An 18,483-nucleotide genomic window follows, 5' to 3' on the forward strand; every position below is an offset into this window, starting at 1 on the left:
GCAGATGGGTTTCAGGACTGGTCTTTCTTCTCGGCTACAGACTCTTTACCTTCCTCTGGGGCTTAGGGATTGTGTTGCCAACTTAAATTTTGTCATTATTACCAGGCTACCTGTGTTATCCTACTTCTCGCCGTCGTCACGATGCAGGATGCGAGGCTAGGCACTGCACTTGAGTGATCCCTCAACGGACCTCAAGGGAAGCATGTCCTATTGCATGCGGGTTTGACGTCCACGCCCCGCCCTACGAAAAAAGGCGTCGGCTGATATGGGGTCAGGTCTGGGGAAGGCGCCTCCTTAGGACTGAACCATACATTGCAGCCACTTCTGCACAGTGGGATAGGACCTCTACTTTCGCCTGCATTGTTATATAAAATAGAAGGGGGAACTGTGGTAAGCCATTCTTATAGACCGTGGCCGCCATTAGAAGATGGCGCCGGCTTCCACTGTGGCCTGTGATAAACAACTCCTTTTATGGAGAGTTGGCGCGCAATCCCTTACCACCCTATGAGAGAGATCCACGTGGCGGCTTAGGATTGGGATGCGGAGGGCTTTATTAAGCTGTGCTTGGGCGTGTCGAGCGGCGGGCGCTAGAAGATGATACATGACTCAAGGCCTGAATAAACTGCTGAAAGAAGAATCCTGTGTCGTGTTTTCCCTTGCTGGCGAGGGGTCGCGACAGGTCACATACTCATTACTGTGGCTTGGGTGGGAAGGAGTGGGCATATCTGGGTGTTCCATTTAGCAGCCTCAACAGAATCCCTTAGTAGGAAAGGAAAAGCTTCCAAAGGAAGAAGGAAAGGGACAGAGGATACACTTCTAGCTAATTAGATATGAGAAGTCTCCTACATGAGTCTTTCAATAAAGATAATTGTTTCTTAGATAGAAAAATACAACTGGAAATTGCTTTCTTCCCTTCACTTGTCCTCCTATATTGTAGGTCTGGGAAAGCTACACACTAAATATGGTAGAATAGACGTCAGGAAGTGAGCCCTATATCCATAATGGCATTGTGGAAGTACCAGCCCCAGAATTTACTACCTCTGAGCTTCTATGAGGAAAACAAAAACAAAAGACATTTGGTCAAGCCACAGTAGAACAATGATATCTTAAGTGGTACAAGTAGTTAACATCACTTTTATACTATCATGAAATTATAAATTATATATGTATTAAAAACACAAACTCACCATGTTCCACCTACAACTAATGGTATATATTCAAGATGGCTATTTTTAGGGGTTCACTGAGTGCTTTGTGAGAAGCTATTTATTTGGTGTTATGAACTAAACTAAGATTTTTGACTGGATCACTAATTCTAATCAACTAGATGATTAAATGAGTTAAATGTCATCCCAGTTTGATTTTTTATAAAATTATATATAAGCATGGCTTTATTTAAAAAGTTAATTTTATGAATTCCTACTATTTATTCTCATTTAATCTTTAGTATATAATCAATACACTAACAGTAACAACATTTCTCATTAACCTTTTATTTTAACTTAATTTACAATAAACAGAAAATAAGTTGATCATTAAAAAAATACCATAGCTGTCAATTTTAAATGAGATTCTTATTAAACAAAGCAATAACACTATACCCTATAATTACATCATTAATTTATATACAAGAATTGTGTGCAAAGTGCTTTTCATACTATAAAATAAAGACTTTGGAATAAGATACAAATGGTTATCCCTAGCAGTTAATTACCCCTGACTGCTTGTAATGAATCTCAATTTCCTACTTTCTTAATTTGCATTTTATTTATTTAAATACTAAGAGAAAAGCCACCATTTTCTGATTTCATACTTGATATCTAATTTTTTAAAATAATCCCTGATCCACAAGTTTAAACTTTATTTCTACATATAATTCAGTTACTTTCTCCATTTTTTTCTAAATAAGTAGAGGATAGGTTGTTTCTTTTTTGTCATTTTTAAGCAAAGGTAGATCCTTTTAGACATGTTTAAATCTAGATGGATTAAAAACTAAAAAAACATGAAGTTATATGAAAGAAGAAATAAGAACATGAGTTTGGGAAAAGCAAATTGTATTCTCATACTTTTTCTTCAGGCAAATAAAGAACCACTCTGTATATTAAAGTTGGACTAGTTTCTTCCCTCTTATTAAAAACACTCTGAACACATGCTAATCCCAACATCTTGCAATACAGAATTCTTCAAAATTATCTGTTACAAAGTCTCTGATTCATAGAAATCTTTAAAGCACAAAGTACATCTAACTAAATGTAGAGTTTTGTAAGGTATACAGGAAGAATGATTTTCCAAATCTTCAAGGATCTAAATTACAGTCTTCCTTTTAGTCTAAAAGGTGAGATGTGGGATAGAGGGACTTAAATTTTCATTGGTTGAGCATGCCTATTCATATAAAAGCATATGGCCTGTTAGCTTGCAAAACCTTCCAATACCCCTAATGAAGTATGTATATCCAAATATTATACCCCCAAGGAAAAACTGAGGCACTAAGAGGTTAAAGAGTCCAGTCTGTATAGTTTACCAGTTGCAGAAAAGTGATATTAATGTGTTTCCTTTTTTACCTTTGTAAAAACAGTATAAATAAGTTTTCATTTTATATTTCAAAGCACCCTATGAAGCATACACTAGATATCCTCAAAGAAAAATAATTAGAAAGGAATATATGTATAGATTGAATTAAAATCTTATAGGTTATATCTGTAGGCTCAGAATAAACTTTTAAATCTATTACATTAAGCCCATTTTTCATAATTTCCATCATCATGTTATGTCTATCTGTAACTCATTTGTAAAAACTAAGTCTAGTACAAAGGGATATAATTTTTAATAATGATGCCTGACATTAACTCTGAGATGTGACTACTCAAGAAATATGTGCAGCCTACAAAGTGAATGTGGAGAAGATTCTTCCAACAGTTTCTACTACTTGGCATGACAATTCAGTGACTAATATAAAATCCATTTACCCTCATTTGAAACTCATTCTTGGTTTACATTCTTTCTCATATTTAACTTAGAAAATGAAAAATACCCACTTATATAAATCGATCTCATTATCAGACCTGTACCTTGGGAAGCAGCTTATATTTCTCTATGGAAGATAATCAGGTAAATGTTACCAAACAATAATTTAATGTCCTTCAAGTTCAAGAGTAGGGTACAATATATGTTACTTATAACCTAGTTTAGATTGATTATTCAAGTATCAGCACTATTAGTCCTTAAAATGTTATCATTTGTGTAGTGCAAAAAATATGTGTGTATATATGTACACAAACCAAACTACTGGACAACAAAAAAGAAATGTAATCATCACAAATTAAGATTTTCTTGTGAACTCCACAATCCATTTCATTCTGAGGTCATCCAGGCCCAGCAGTCTTCTTAAGTAAAATATCATTTTCTTCAATTCAGTTTTCTTTAAAAAGAAAGTAAAAACCAGATTCCTGTGAGTATAAATGCAACCCAATATGAAACACATCCATACCAAAAATTCTTGGATAACATAAAAACATTCAATTTCAAGATAAAACCATAAATTACAAATGATCCTCAGGAAACTACTTCATGTGACTTAGACCAATAGGAAGGATCTAATTGTAGGCACTGAAAAAAAAAAAAAAGTTCTTATTTATTTAATTTTTGGTACTGGGGAGTGAACCCAGAGGTGCTTTACCACTGAGTCACATCCCCAGCCCTTTTTATTTTCTATTTTGAGACAGGGTCTCATTAAGTTGCTTAAGGCCTTCCTAAGTTGCTGAGGCTACACCACCACACCTGGCCCAAACAGTTTTCAATAAATAAATTTACATTCCTTTTTTCTTCCCTTCTAGAATTTCATCCTTTTCCAATTGGCTATACAATCAAGACTTAGGGGAATTATTTCATAATTTTGTGAAAATGGAAAAGCTCTGAAACCAAAAGCTTAATTGACCCAGACTATTCATTTAATCAACACATATAAGTATCTGTTATTTTCCAGACTCTATTCGTGCACCTGAATTCAGACATAAATGAGGCAGGCTCTTTGCGCTCAAAAGAGCTCAGTTTAGTGACAGGGGAGACAGAAACATACAGCCCCCAAACTTGGATAAATATAACACAATGGTTTTAATGACATCAGAGTGAATGAGCTACCGGGAGAGGGTAGGCTTGTTACCACAAGACACAACAATCACATATGACCTAAGTTCTGCAAAATGTTCCACTGCTGTAAAATCTCCATACCCTCCTGAGCACTCAAGATGCCTGTCTAAAACTTTCATATTAGTCATTCCTCTCTATAGAAATACTCAGATTTGAAATAATCAGATCATTTCTTACACTCTGTATAAATCCTTTTATCTACACCTCCTTGGCATGAGTGACATTTTCAATAATCAGATCAGTTTTCACCTAACAGGAGTTCCCTGCAGAAGGAAGAAAATGAGGCCTCTGGAAGAGGATAAATGAAATGATGGACAAAGACAGATGTGGGTGGTTCTAAAGACAAACTGTCTGAGTAAGGTTCTAGCACAAATGTTAGCTGCGGCTGGTTTGAACTCATGATTCTCCTGTCTCAGCCTCCCGAGCCACTGGGATTATAGGTGTGCGCCACTGCGTTGGCATTTTTTTAAACATTTAATGAAGTGGTAAGATAACTATTTTTTTTAAATAATTTTTTTCAGTTTTAGATGGACACAATATATTTATTTATTTGTTTGTTTATTTATTTTTAAATGTGGTGTTGAGGACGGAACCCAGAGCCTCACGCATGCCAGGCAAGCACTCTACCACTGAGCCACAACCCCAGCCCCAAAAGATAACTATTAATCGAATTTTATTTTATTTTGGTCCTATCCCAAATTTCACTGCCCTCCAACTTTCTTCTACAAAGAAAACATGAAAAGGAATTTTGAAGTCCAGGGATGTAGCTCAGTGGTAGAGAGCTTACCCAGCATGTGTGAGGGCCTGGGTTCAATCCCTAACACAGTAAAAAAATAATTTTGAAACAGTACAAAATATGTAAACACCTACCTTTAGTGTCACTGTGCCTACTGTTTAAGTTGAGCATTACTACTTATTGAGAAAAGATTTGGTTCTTTTTTTCTCCTATGTCAAGGAAACTAGAATTTAAAACACTGAACAGGACTATGCCCAAACATCATAGGAGAAATTTATAATGTGTAAAAGAAAAAACAGATTTAAATTAAAAGTTTATAGTTCTTTTGTTTCCCCTCTATGGTGCTGGGAATCAAACCCGGGTTCTTGCCGACGCTAGGCAAGTGCTCTATCACTGAGCTTTATCCTCAGCCCAACATCTATATCTTTTTGACAATTAAAAAAAAACAAATATGGGCTGGGGTTGTGGCGCAGTCGCAAAGTGCTTGCATAGCATGCATGAGGCACTGGGTTCAATCCCTGGCATCAGATAAAAATAAACAAATAAAATTAAGGTATTATATCGATCTACAAACTTAAAAAAAAAAGAATCCATTAAACAAACAAACAACAAATATACGAATGGACTTAAAAGGTAAAAGTACTATTGAAAAATCAACTTAGTCTGGGCTTGGTGGTGTACTCCTGTAATCCCAGTGGCTTGGGAGGCTGAGGCAGGAGGATTTCAAGTTCAAAACCAGCCTTAGCAACTTAGTGAGGCCCCGAGCAACTCAATGACACACCGTCTCTAAATAAAATATATTGTTTGAAAAAGGGCTGGTGATGTGGCTCAGTGGTTAAGTGCCCTGGATATAGTGCCAAAAAAAAAAAAAAGAAAGCAACTTAAGTTTCATATGCATTTCAACCTACCTACTGTGATAGATTATAACTGGGTTCTTTGGTAAAGGAAAAACACCTATAAATATTTAAACTCACAGATTTTTTTAAATGTGTGTCAAGTGTGCCCTATTGCTTTTTACCCATCAATTATTACTTAATGGGAGATGATGATGAAACATGGAAGACACAATCAATAAGGCCACCATCAAAGTAATGGTCTACTTTGCCAATTCGCTCAAGAAAGTAATTCAGTTTTTGTGTCCAATTTTTGGATTGAAGATTTTCTGGAACACAAGTATTCTCACCTCAGGACAGAGATTCAGGGTACATTCAGGAATTCCAAGCTATTTCTCAGACCTATTTGAGTTATCTTCTATCATCCCAAACTGGAACTCTGGCCTTCATCTTAAACTACTTCCTAATTCTAGATACAGTCAACCAGCAGGCTGAAATTTTTCTGAAATGTTAATGCCCATCTGTCAAAGGTATACAAAGTAAGCAAGTATTATCTGTTTACCTTTCCACTGTCATTTATATTAGCAAAGGGCCCAAAACAAACATCATAAAGCCATAAAACTTAAGAAGCATATAGTCATTTTCTTGTTGAGCAGATCATAGGCATACAAATCTATCAGATGTTCCCAAGGGAAAACTAGTCTAACAAGTACCGAGCAATCGCCAACATATCATTTCCAAGGTAGCTTTAGTCTCAGGATCAGTATAGAATGTTCAATATGACAATGGACCTATTCTCTTAGTTGTTGGTGAAAACTGTCTACTATCAGTTATAAGAATTTATGCATCATTTCAAATTATAAAACTATAGTATTACCTTCTCCTTCTTTGATAATACAAATGCACCAACCACTGGGCAATAAAAGGCCATATAATAGCAAAAGTTAATGCACCAGGAGACATCTCAAAGGGCCACCAAGATGGTCTCTGGAAAAATAAAATAAACTTGTCAATAATCTATTAAATATTATATTATAAACTTAACAACATGCTTAATTCTTAATTTTGAAAATATAAAAATCCTTGTGAAAGGAAAGTGATATTCTGTATTTCAGGCCATAACTCAGTAAATAAACTTTCAGGAACATTTCAAACTTAAACAGAAAACAAATATTTTTTAACTTCAAAGCTTTAAAGGATAAAATTAATCTTAAATACCATACAGACCTCAAGATGTAATCTAAATGTACTATAACTCATTTAAAACCCTGCTACTTAGATTTGAAGAAAAAAACATCTTACTTGTGAGGAAGGTTGAGTACTAGTCTGCAATGTTGATGATTTTGCCTGTGAATACAAATGAAAGTGACTCAGCCTGACAAAAGAAAAAATATATGGTAATTTTTCTACTTCCTGTCCTTTAAAAAAAAAAAAGTCTAGGACTAGGAATATAGCTCAGTTGGTAAAGAGCTTGCCTCGCATGCACAAGGCCCTGGATTCAATCCCCAGCACCAAAAAAACAAACAGAAGACCCCAAAACCCTCAAATCACTTTAAGCACTTGCTTCTTTAAGGGTCTTATTACATTACCTACTTCCTTTGTTTCCATACAAACCAGCAATTTACAAGCACATTTGAGAACTGCAGCCTTGATTATTAATTAAAATAGACTGTAAACAGTATCCAAAGACTTGTTTGGGGAATTCCTGACAAGTTATAGCAAAAAAAAAATATGATATATATGAGAAATGAACTGTCAGTATTAAAGATTATTAAGTGAGAAGCAGTATGTGTGTGTGTACAGATATAGATATATAGATATATATTTCTTTTTTTTTTTCCTAGTGCTGGGAAATTCTGTAAAAGAACTCATACATGCTAGGCAAGTGCTCTACCAGTAAGCTACACCCTCAGCCTGAGAAGCAATATGAATTAAACAGAAAATTTTCAATTAATTCAGGAAACTTAATCTAAATCAAGTTTCCTTAGACTTATTAGAAACTTATTGCTCCAGTTTTCTCTATTTATTATAATTTTAGATAAAGGGAATGAAGATTAATGAGATCATCCATTCACTGAATAAATGTTTACTGAGATCTATTATGTACTAGTCACTATTCTGGGTACTAAAGGTACAGGAAGAAGCAAAATGACAAATATCCCTGCCTTAATGGAACATATCCCAGTGTAGGGATACTGATAATAACAAAATAATAAATTTACAGCATGTCCGGGGTGAAAAATGCCATAAGGAAAAAATAAAACAGGAAAGACATATGAGACATATCAGAAGAATTGAATCCTGCAAGCAATTTTGTTTTTCTTTTTTTGCAGTGAGGAGGATTGCACATAAGCAAACATTCTATTACTGAGTTCTACCCGCAGCATACTTGCAAGCAATTTTAAATAAATTGTTTGAGGTAGGCTCAAAATTGTGGCTAACAGAAGGAACAGCCTTCTGTGTAATAGTAAAAGTAAGTTCAAAGACCCAGGGTAAGACAGAGACTACTGGAAACTTCAAGGAACAACTAGAAGGCCAACATGATGAAGTTCTGTGAGATAGAATAGCAGCAAGGTGGGGCAGAAGGAAAGCAGGCTTTTAAAATTCTTATGGGTGGGCTGGGGCTGGGGCTCAGTGGGAGAGCGCTTGCCTAGCACGTGTGAGGCCCTGGGTTTGATTATCAGCACCACATATAAATAAATAAAATAAAGGTCTATTGACAACTAAAAAAATATTAAAAGAAAGTTTTTTTTAAAAAAATCTTATGGATAATGTGATTTCAAGTAGCCTAGTATGAATATGGCTTACAGTGCAACTAAATTAGATGCCTCTAGATGTTGCATTAGTCCCTATCGACCATTAAAGTGTTACAATGGTGAGTTAAAGTTGTAGTACACTCAAGCTGAACACTTCAAGTGCTAAAAGAATGAATAAAAAGTAATGACTCTTAAGCATAATAATATTCAACCAAGAAATGTACGTATGGCACTTCTCCAGATTAAATGTAATAAAGGGTAGAATTAAAAAACTGGGCTCCTAGGTATCCAATAACTTATATCCAACATCATTTTAGTCACTATGAATTGGAATGAAACTCCTGGTGACCAAATTCCAAAGTGACAGAATAACTACCCTTCCTTACAGTAGAAACTAACCTATCAAACACTAAAGTTGAACTGGAACTGTTGAACAGAACTTGGCTTACAGCTAAGAAGTAACCAGCACTAGCTGGGCACAATGGCACATATCTGTAATCCTAATGACTCAGAAGGCTGAGGCAGGAGGACAGCAAGTTGAGGCCAGCCATAGCAACTTAGCAAAACCCTATTCAAAATAAAAAAAAAAAAAAAAAGGAAGGGCTGGGAATATAGCTCAGGGGTAGAACACCCTGGGGTTTAATCCCCAGTACCAAAAAAAAAAGTAATCAGCACTACTTGTTTAATTAAGATCACAGTTTTGGTTTTGCTTTGTATGTGCTTGAGAAATAAAGTATATTTAAAGTCCATGATCCCAGTACACTATTGCTAGGATATTTATCCATATATACCAAGAAACTTTTATGTAAGTTCTATTTAGAAAGTCACAGTTTAATATTTTATTATTCTATTGCTAGATGAAAATAGAGGATTACTGATGGCTTTTCTATTCCCTCTGAGGTGTTGGGGATCTGACCCAGGCAAATACTTCACCACTGAGCTACATCCCTAGCCTACCCTTTCCTGATCCCACTCCTTTTTTGTTTGGAATTGAACTCAAGGACACGCGACTGCTGAGCCACATCCCAAGCCCTATTTTGTATTTTATTTGGAGACAGGGTCTCATTCAGTTGCTTAGCGCCTTGATTTTGCTGAGGCTGGCTTCAAACTTGCAATCTTTCTTCCTCAGTCTCACAAATTGCTGGGATTACAGGCATGCACCACTGCACCCAGCTTCCCACCCCTTGTTTTTTGAAATTCATTTTGAAAGGAAAAACTTCAAACAACATGGATAGCACTTTGCTAATATGAAAATCTAAAAAAATCCAAAATGCTCAAAAATCCAATACTGGGCTGGGGATGTGGCTCAAGCGGTAGCGCGCTCGCCTGGCATGCGTGCGGCCCGGGTTCGATCCTTAGCACCACATACAAACAAAGATGTTGTGTCCGCCGAAAACTAAAAAATANTCATATTTTGAATATTAACAATCTGTTTGTTAATTTAACAGTGTGTTTTTTTTTTTCGATTTTTTTTTGGGGGGGGTACTGTGGATATGCCTCCAGCATACTAAATGCTCTCTTCAATAATGAGCTATACCTCTCTTCCCCAATACCTTAATTATATATATATATAAAATCCAATACTTTTTTGAGTACCTTTTTGAATGACAACACAACACTCAAAAAAGTTGTGGATTTTGGAGCATTTCCAATTTTGGATTTCCAAACTATGGATGCTAAACTGATAAAGTCTATGATCATATTCCAAACTACAAAAACTCTAAAATCTGAAATACTTGGGGTCCCAAGCATTTTGAGGAAGGGATACTCTACCTATAGTAACCATTGCAAAGGAAATATGAAAACAGAAAATTACTTAAATTAGGTCCTCTTTAAGGTTGTGAGCTTCCTGAGGGGAGGAACCAAGTTATCTTATTATCATCATCTTTATTTTATTATCATCATTATCATTATCATTTCATAATGACAGTAATTACTGCTTACTATGACTTTGCTCTGCCACTAATTAATATAGCCTCCCAATACTTAGTTTCTTTTTCTGTTAACAAGATTGTTAAACTAAGTCTCCTTCAGTTCTACAATCTACTACTATTCTATCTTCAATTTACTACTCATGAGTCATCCAAGTAAATTATGCACATTTTTAAAAAGTTCTTTATCATATCAAAATCTTTGTTTTTTTTTTCCTCGAAGACGGAGACTGAACCCACGGCTTCCTATATGATAAGTACAAGTTCTACCACTGAGCTACAGTTCCAGGACCCCAAATCTTTTTTTAAAAAAAGGGTTTGTATGAGACAACAATGAAAAAGTAAAACTTATAAATAATATCAAAAGAATTTTAGCAATATTTCAGTATCATTAAAGACATTAAATATATACAAAATATTCTTTTTAAAAATAAAATTGCAAAATGAAAAACAATTTAAAAATAAAATCACAGAATGAGAACAAAACAGATTGGAACAATAATGTTCAGTAATAACTACACAAAAGAGGCTTTTCTGTATGGGTACCTCTTCTTGGTTTCTCTTAAGATAACTCTGTATTATCTATCCTAGGAATAGTGTACGGGGATCATAGACTTTAAATATACTTTATTTAAACCTTATGATACACTGAGTAAATTACTGATTTGGTAAAGGGTAAGATATTCACAATGAGCTGGGCAGGATGGCACAGGCTTATAATCCCAGCAATTTAGGAGGCTATATGAAGCAGGGGCCATCAAAAGCTTGAGGTCAGACTCCATAATTTAGCAGAGAGACTGTCTCAAATTAAAAAAATAAAAAGGGCTGAGGATGTAGCTCAGCAGTAAAGTATCCCTGAGTTCAATACCCAATACCAAAAAAGAATGAACAGATGCTAGCAAAATCTCAGTAGTAATTAGGCTTTAATATGTATTAAAAGTATACAATTTATAATAAGAAAAAATTGAGGTCCCCAGGCAAGATATCTAACAGGGCAGTTGGAATTCAGATAAACATTGGATTTATCACTTGAGAGTAATCAGCCTGTGAGAAACGGTTGATACTGAGGAAGTGGTAACTAGAACTACATGTCTGAGGAACACTAAATTTAAGAGGTCAACAGAAAAAGAAAAACTCAAAAGAAGAAGACTACATGGAACCTAATAGGTAAAAGAGAAACCCTTTTAAAGGAATGGTATAATGAAATATTTTCCAGGAGAGAATAGTTAATATTTTTAAATGATAGTCAAATGACAGGAAATATAAAGCATCCTTTCAAATTAGTGAACAGAGACAAATTGGCATGTATGACAGAAACCTGACTGAGGTGAATGAATGCAGTTAATGAATACAATCCCAAAAATGTCTGGCCATAAAGTAAAGAAGGGCAATAAGACAATACTTAGAGGGTTTCACAAGATTAAGAAAGCATTTTCTGGGCTGGGGTTGTGGCTCAGTGGTAGAGCACTTGCCTAGCACGCATGAGGCACTGGGTTCAATCCCCAGCACCACATAAAAAACTTTAAATAAACAAAATAAAGGTATTGCGTCCATCTACAACTAAAAATTTAAAAAAGAAAGCATTTCCTTTCAAAGATAGAAGGGATATGAACATGTGTTTAGCATGAGAAAAAAGAATCAGAAGAGACACAATCGTTGGGATAGTCTAGAGAGTAGAAAAAATGGAAGTCTCCAATGTGGGAAAAAAATAAGACACAAGCAAATCAGAGAAACTGGCCTTAAATGGNAAAAAAAAAAAAAAAAAAAAAAAATATATATATATATATATTTTCACAATGGTTAATTAGAAAGCCTGTGGGTATCAGTTTGTTTATGTTTCTACATTCAATGTGTTTATCTTGCAATGGAAGCCTACTGCAATGGAAGTAGCGATTATTCTTCTAATACCAAGTAGTATTCAGTAGATCCTTCTTAGTTTTTAGAAAAATCACTACACTTTGGGTAAATTGTGAAAATGTATGATTTGTATAAATCTGAAAAACAGATTATTCACTGCTTTGCAGGATCCACAAACAGAAGAACACTTCATTTAGTTTTTTATTTGTTGTACTTAAAAGCAATGAAGTGGGCTGGGGGTGTGGCTCAGCGGTAGAGCATTTGCCTAGCATGTGTGAGGCCCTGGGTTCAATCCTCGGCACCACATATAAATAAATAAGATACTGTGTCCAACTTCAACTAAAAAATAAATATTTAAAAAAACCAAAAAGCAATGATGTAAGTGGGCTGGGGCTGTGGCTGGGTAGTAGTGCACTTTCCTGGCATGTGTGAGGCACTGGGTTTGATTCTCAGCACCACATATAAATAAATAAAATAATAAAGGCCTATCAACAACTAAAAAAATACAGTCAGAAGCTTACCTGCGAAGCAGTTAGTGTTTCCAGTTTTTGAAGTCTCTGAAGGACATTCTGCATGTCCTCCTGCAATCTCATGAGCACTAGAGCAATCTGCTCATTGAGGCTGCCTCGTGATCCTCTGTCTGAGCCCCAGCGTTCTCCATCACCTCCACTTCCCACTTGCCCACCTTTGGTTCCTTCGCTCCAATGTGGCATCCTATGTCCTATTGAAAGAGAGCAAAATAAGTTAGTTTTAAATAAAACTTTTTAAAAATTTTGCTTGTATTTAAATAAAAATAGAAATAGAATGTTTTATTCATTTTCCTCTGTTATTTCTTTTTTTTTTTTTTTTTTTTTAANAAAGATGCAGTATGCCCTTCATATAGTGTTCCTCAATGATAACATCTTATATAACCAGAAAGAATGTATTTTCTTAACTAGGAGACTGATATTGATATAGTATGATTAACTAGACTACAAATCTTTTTTTTTTTTTTAAATAATTTTTATTTATTTTTATTGTTTAATTTTCGGCGGACACAACATCTTTGTTGGTATGTGGTGCTGAGGATCGAACCCGGGATGCACGCATGCCAGGCGAGCGCGCTACCGCTTGAGCCACACCCCCAGTCCCCTCTGTTATTTCTTTAAGATCTAAATCTCTCAAGTAGAATAGAAACAATCAGGAAATCGACAAAATAACTCTTAGGATCAAAGAAATAAACATAAACATATAAAATAAAAAATATAAAACATAAAATAATATAAAACATTATGTTTTATATAAAATACAAAATAAACATTTTTATTCTGACCTATTTAAAAAGATTTTTGCTAATGTTTTACATATAATATATTAATATGTGACTATATTCATATAATTCACAAACAAGATACATGTGCAGAGTCCATTCTAAAAAATTCTTGAACAAAAGGTAAAAAAACTGAAAAAAACTGAAGATTGCTTCTCTAGAGTACTAAAAGTTATATTAAATAAATGTTATGTTTTCCTTTTTGGTCATTTTTGGTTTCATTACATTGTCTCACAAAAGATTTTTAAATGTGTTTTTCTTATTATAAATTGTATACTTTTAATACATATTAAAACCTAATTACTACTGAGATTTTGCTAGCATCTGTTCATTCTTTTTTGGTAAGATTTGTCCTTTCTTGAACTTTGGATTGGGCAAAGGGAAGGGTGGAGAGGGATTATGAGGATAGGAAAGACGGTGGAATGAGATGGACATCATTACCCTAGGTACATGTATGATTGCAGGAATGGTGCATCTCTACACCATTTACAACCATAGAATTGAAATGCTGCACTCCACTTGTGCACGATGAATTAAAATGCATTTTGCTGTCATATACAACTAAGTAGAACAAATAAAATTTTTTTTAAAAAGGATGTCATATATATATATATATATATATATTAGATGGACACAATACTTTTATTTATTTATTTATTTTTATGTGGTGCTCAGGATCAAACTCAGTGCCTCATATGTGCTAAGCAAGCACTCTACCACTGAGCTACAACCCCAGCCCCTCCATTCTTTTTTCTATGCAGATATTTACAAAATTGGCATTACCCCTTATACTTGTCTTTTTAAAGCATATTATGAACATATGTCTGTATCATTAAATGTTATTCCAAAGACATTTAAATAATGCATAAATTTCTTAGTTAAGCCAGGAAGTAATTCACTCATTCTTCACTTTTGGATAGTTAGGATGATTTTGAATTTTTGCTAATACAAATAACACTGCAAGAAATGTATTTGAATATAAATTCTTATCCAAATTTCCACTGATTCCTTTAGGATAGATTCCAAGAATAATAATTCCTGAATAAAAGGATAACAACTTTGTCAAGGTTCTTAATGAGTATCACCACACTTCTGTTTAGAAAGACTTTAGTTTTATGCTGCTCTGTTTAACAGTACAAACACATTACCCTACCTTTGCAGAAATGGAGTACGCATTTCAGATCTTTCCTCATACCAGAAGCCTTAAGGGCCTTTGGCAGTCAGAAATAATTATCCCTGAGCAATTATTCCCCCTTGCTTTTTCCAAGTCCTCTTGATCAGAAACCGGAAGGGGAAGATCAAATGTGAAAGCAAATCCCAGTTTCTTCAAACTCTGGCTATAGTTATGCTTATCCACCATGGAAGTAACTGGCTAGATATATGAAGTTCAGTGAACCAGGTGCTAGGTTACCCAATCCCACTTTCATTTTCTCTCTTATGCCTTCTGTATAACAGATGATTAGTTCTATCAGATTATTCTCCATTCTCCAACCTTCTTCTCAACCACAGGTGTTGGGGGGGAGTCTCAGTTATTCTATTTATTTATCCAAAGAGGTTTTAAGAGGACACTATAAATTCTTTTATTCAAGCCACTATCGTTTACAGTTTATATCCAATATATTGAAGAGATTTTTTTCCCAAATTTCATAACTTGCCTTCATCCTCATTGAACTGCTTTTTTCAGAGGATGGGGTAGAATTTCCCATATATTCCAAATCAGATCCTTCATTTTCTTCCTAATTGTCTGCTGCTCTGCTGATACTTTGCAAAGTTTATGGTATAAGACCAAGTTCCTTAACTAGTTTCAGGGCTGTGTCATATATTTAGATATTTTCATATTCTTTTCATTCATTTAGTCAGAGTGTTATGACCATACATATACTTGCCTAATAATCCTGAGAGCCCACTTTCAACATGTAATGAACAATGAGAAAGAGAATGAGTAAAATGATACAAGGGTAATAAGCTACTTTTTTTTTTTTTTTTTTGGTACTGGAGCTTGAACCCAGGGGCACATAACCATTGAGTTATAACCCCAGGCCTTTTTTAATTTTCTGAGATAGGGTCTCACTAAGTTGTTTAAGGCCTTACTAAGTTGTTGAGCCTGGCTTTGAACTTGCAATCCTCCTGCCTCAGCCTCCCAAGCCATTGAGAGTAGTGTGCCACTGTGCCTAGTTAATTCCTTTAATTAAAGTTAAATGTACGGCTAGTGATATAGCTCAATGGTTGAGCACTTGCCTAGCATGTATGAGGCCTTGGTATAATACCCAGTACTGCAAAAAAATAAATACATAAATAAATAAAGTTAAATATAAATTATTAGGTACTTATAAAAAGTACCATTTCTTAAATTGAAATATGAGGAAAGGGATAATCAAATATTTAAAAAGAAGAGGCAAAATACCATGATAGGAAAGGCATATAGAAAGATGCAGTGACAGGGGCTGGGGATGTGGCTCAAGCGGTAGCGCACTGGCCTGGCATGCGTGCGGCCTGGGTTCGATCCTCAGCACCACATACAAACAAAGATGTTGTGTCTGCCGAGAACTAAAAAATAAATAAATAAATACTAAAGTTTAAAAAAAAAAAAAAGAAAGATGCAGTGATTGAAGGAGCAAGGTAGACATCAGAGTGGAAACATTTCCTTTGCTTCTTCAAAATAGATGCTTAAAGAAGTAATTCAAAACTAAAAAAAGGAAGAAGGTGATAAAGGCAAGGATTACAAAGAACAGGTTGGAATTAACTTTCATAAGTTTAATTCACAAGCTAAGTTTAGACTTTATAGAAAGATCACAAAATAGTATACTGTACATTCTTGAACAGGAATAATATGCCTTACAAACATACTAAAAGGAAAACAAGGGACAGTGACACAGCTTGTAATCCCAGTTACTCAGGAGCTGAGGCAAGAGGATAGTTCAAGGCCAGCATGGGAAATTTAGTGAGATCCTATCTCAAAATAAAATTTGAAAAGGAGCTAAGAGGCCAGGCATGGTGGCACATGCCTATTAATCCCAGTGACTTGGGAGCAGCTACACTGCTCAATAAGTTAAAAATATTAAATGCATATTCAAGTTATAATGCTCTCATAATGGGCTTAGTGGGACGTAGCTCCATTGTAAATTGATGAGCTTTTGTATTTTGTTCAAGTAGTTATTTTAAAACCATTATTTTCCTTTCCTTTTTTTTTTTTTTTGTGTGTGTGCGTGGGGGGGGGGGCAAGGATTAAACACAAGACCTCATGCATGCGAAGTACATGTTTTACCACTGAGCTACAATCCTAGTTCTAAACCATAAGTTTCTATAATATCTTTAATTCTTTTTTCACATCATCTATTTATTTCTTACCAGAAACAATTTTTTTAAAAAAATATTTTTTAGTGGTAGATGGACACAATACCTTTATTCATCTTTATGTAATGCTAAGGATCAAACCCAGGGCCTCACACATGCTAGGTGAGTGCTCTACCACTGAGCCACAATCCCAGCCTTTACCAGAAACAATTATAATGAACACGTTTATTTTTCTTCTGCACTCAACTCTATTCTGTTACCTGATGACATCACTATTCTAAAGGTTTATCTTTACAGTGTTAAATGTTCTTTCATAATTGTTACTTAACTTGTCAGCTTTAAATGATCTCTTTTGTCCTAAGTGGGGAAATGTGGAAAAGATAAAGAACTCAGATTTCTACCTGGGGATGACAGGAGAAGAGGCATCAGCACAGCTAGAAAAGTGATTGTTCAGGGGGGAAATAGAACATAAATTTGGTTATAAAAAAAATTGCATTAAAATTTTAGAAATGGAAATGTTTTCTCTGATGCTTTCAGAGATGACACATTATGCCCAGAGTTAAAGGGGAAAACTAGACAAAGAAAAACTAAAGATGTTATTAACTTTCGGCTTTACGACAACCTTTGCATACTGAACATATTAGTGCTTCTTTTGTTTAGAACTTTCCCATTTTACCAATTAGTTTATAGTGAGGAAGAAGAAAAGAGAATACACACCTCTCCCTCTTCTGACATTAGAGAATTCCTCATGTTCTCCGCCTCGCTTCTCACGGTGTGGTGCTCCACTGTTATTTCTGCCATCTTCTCCTCCATGCTTTACTTCACCTTTTCCTTCAACTGTTACCACCTGCATATTTCCAATGTTGCCACTTCCAGGAGATACTTGGACATCTTCAGGAAAACCAGAATTTTCCAAGGGCTGATTGCAATCACTACCCAAGTAATATTGAAATGGTCCACTGTTTGATGTAAAACTGTCTAAAGACTACAAATTTAAAATGACACTTCATTAAAAACTATAAATTGTTATATACCATAAAGTTTTCATGGCGCCAAAATACCGTCTAAAATGTTATTTCATGTTTTAATGGAAATACTCCTAATCTAAAAAATTTCTTCAATTCATCACCAACTTCCTATATGCCATTAAAAAAAAAAAAAAAAAAGATAGGAATCATTTTGTCCATGACATTTTCACAGTGCACTGTTCTTATGAGTCAATCACTCATCCAAGAAACATGTAAATTTCTATTCTTACCATAATTATTAACTTTAGGGATACTCTGAAGAAAGAGATAGGATCCCTGCCTGTACGAAGCTTACAATCTTAGGGAATCAGAGAAGGTTATAACAACACTGTTTAATAAGTTTTATGAAAAGACATGCAAAGAATGTTATAGGAGCTCAGAGAACAGGTACCAAACCCACACTGGGGTTGAGTGGAGGCTTAGAACAGACTTCTTGGAAGAAATTAGATCAATTATGACTTGAAGAACAAATAAGAACAAATGATATAAGCCAAGTCAAAGGTGTCACAATAATAACATCATGAACCAATAAATTAGTTGGGATACAGGATGATTTGAAAACTTTAAAAAAAAATTTATTTTTTAATATTTTT

The 18,483-nt window shown here is 34.8% G+C and overlaps 1 protein-coding gene and 1 non-coding gene across 10 annotated transcripts in view; one reads left to right on the forward strand and one right to left on the reverse strand.

The window, feature by feature from the left end:
- Window positions 1-1,477: 1,477 nt before the first annotated feature.
- Acbd5 (acyl-CoA binding domain containing 5) overlaps window positions 1,478-18,483 on the reverse strand; it is a 43,658-nt gene continuing 26,652 nt past the window's right edge. For 8 of the 9 annotated variants that reach the window (XM_015495218.2, XM_015495220.2, XM_048812673.1 and 5 more), the window contains 5 exons: window positions 17,580-17,847; window positions 12,781-12,980; window positions 7,018-7,062; window positions 6,593-6,702; window positions 1,478-3,418 (listed from right to left, as the gene is read on the reverse strand). In XM_015495218.2, coding sequence (XP_015350704.1) covers window positions 3,406-3,418; window positions 6,593-6,702; window positions 7,018-7,062; window positions 12,781-12,980; window positions 17,580-17,847 — 636 coding nt within the window. In that variant the 3' untranslated portion in view covers window positions 1,478-3,405. Of the gene's footprint in view, window positions 3,607-6,592; window positions 6,703-7,017; window positions 7,063-12,780; window positions 12,981-17,579; window positions 17,848-18,483 lie in introns of all 9 variants that reach the window. The other variant, XM_015495212.2, reaches the window with a different exon arrangement.
- Window positions 11,844-11,916, forward strand: Trnaa-agc. Its single transcript has one exon. It is a non-coding gene; the product is annotated as a tRNA-Ala (tRNA).

This window comes from Marmota marmota, unplaced genomic scaffold (assembly GCF_001458135.2).
Source record: "Marmota marmota marmota unplaced genomic scaffold, marMar, whole genome shotgun sequence".
In the NCBI taxonomy this organism is placed as follows: Eukaryota; Metazoa; Chordata; class Mammalia; order Rodentia; family Sciuridae; genus Marmota; species Marmota marmota.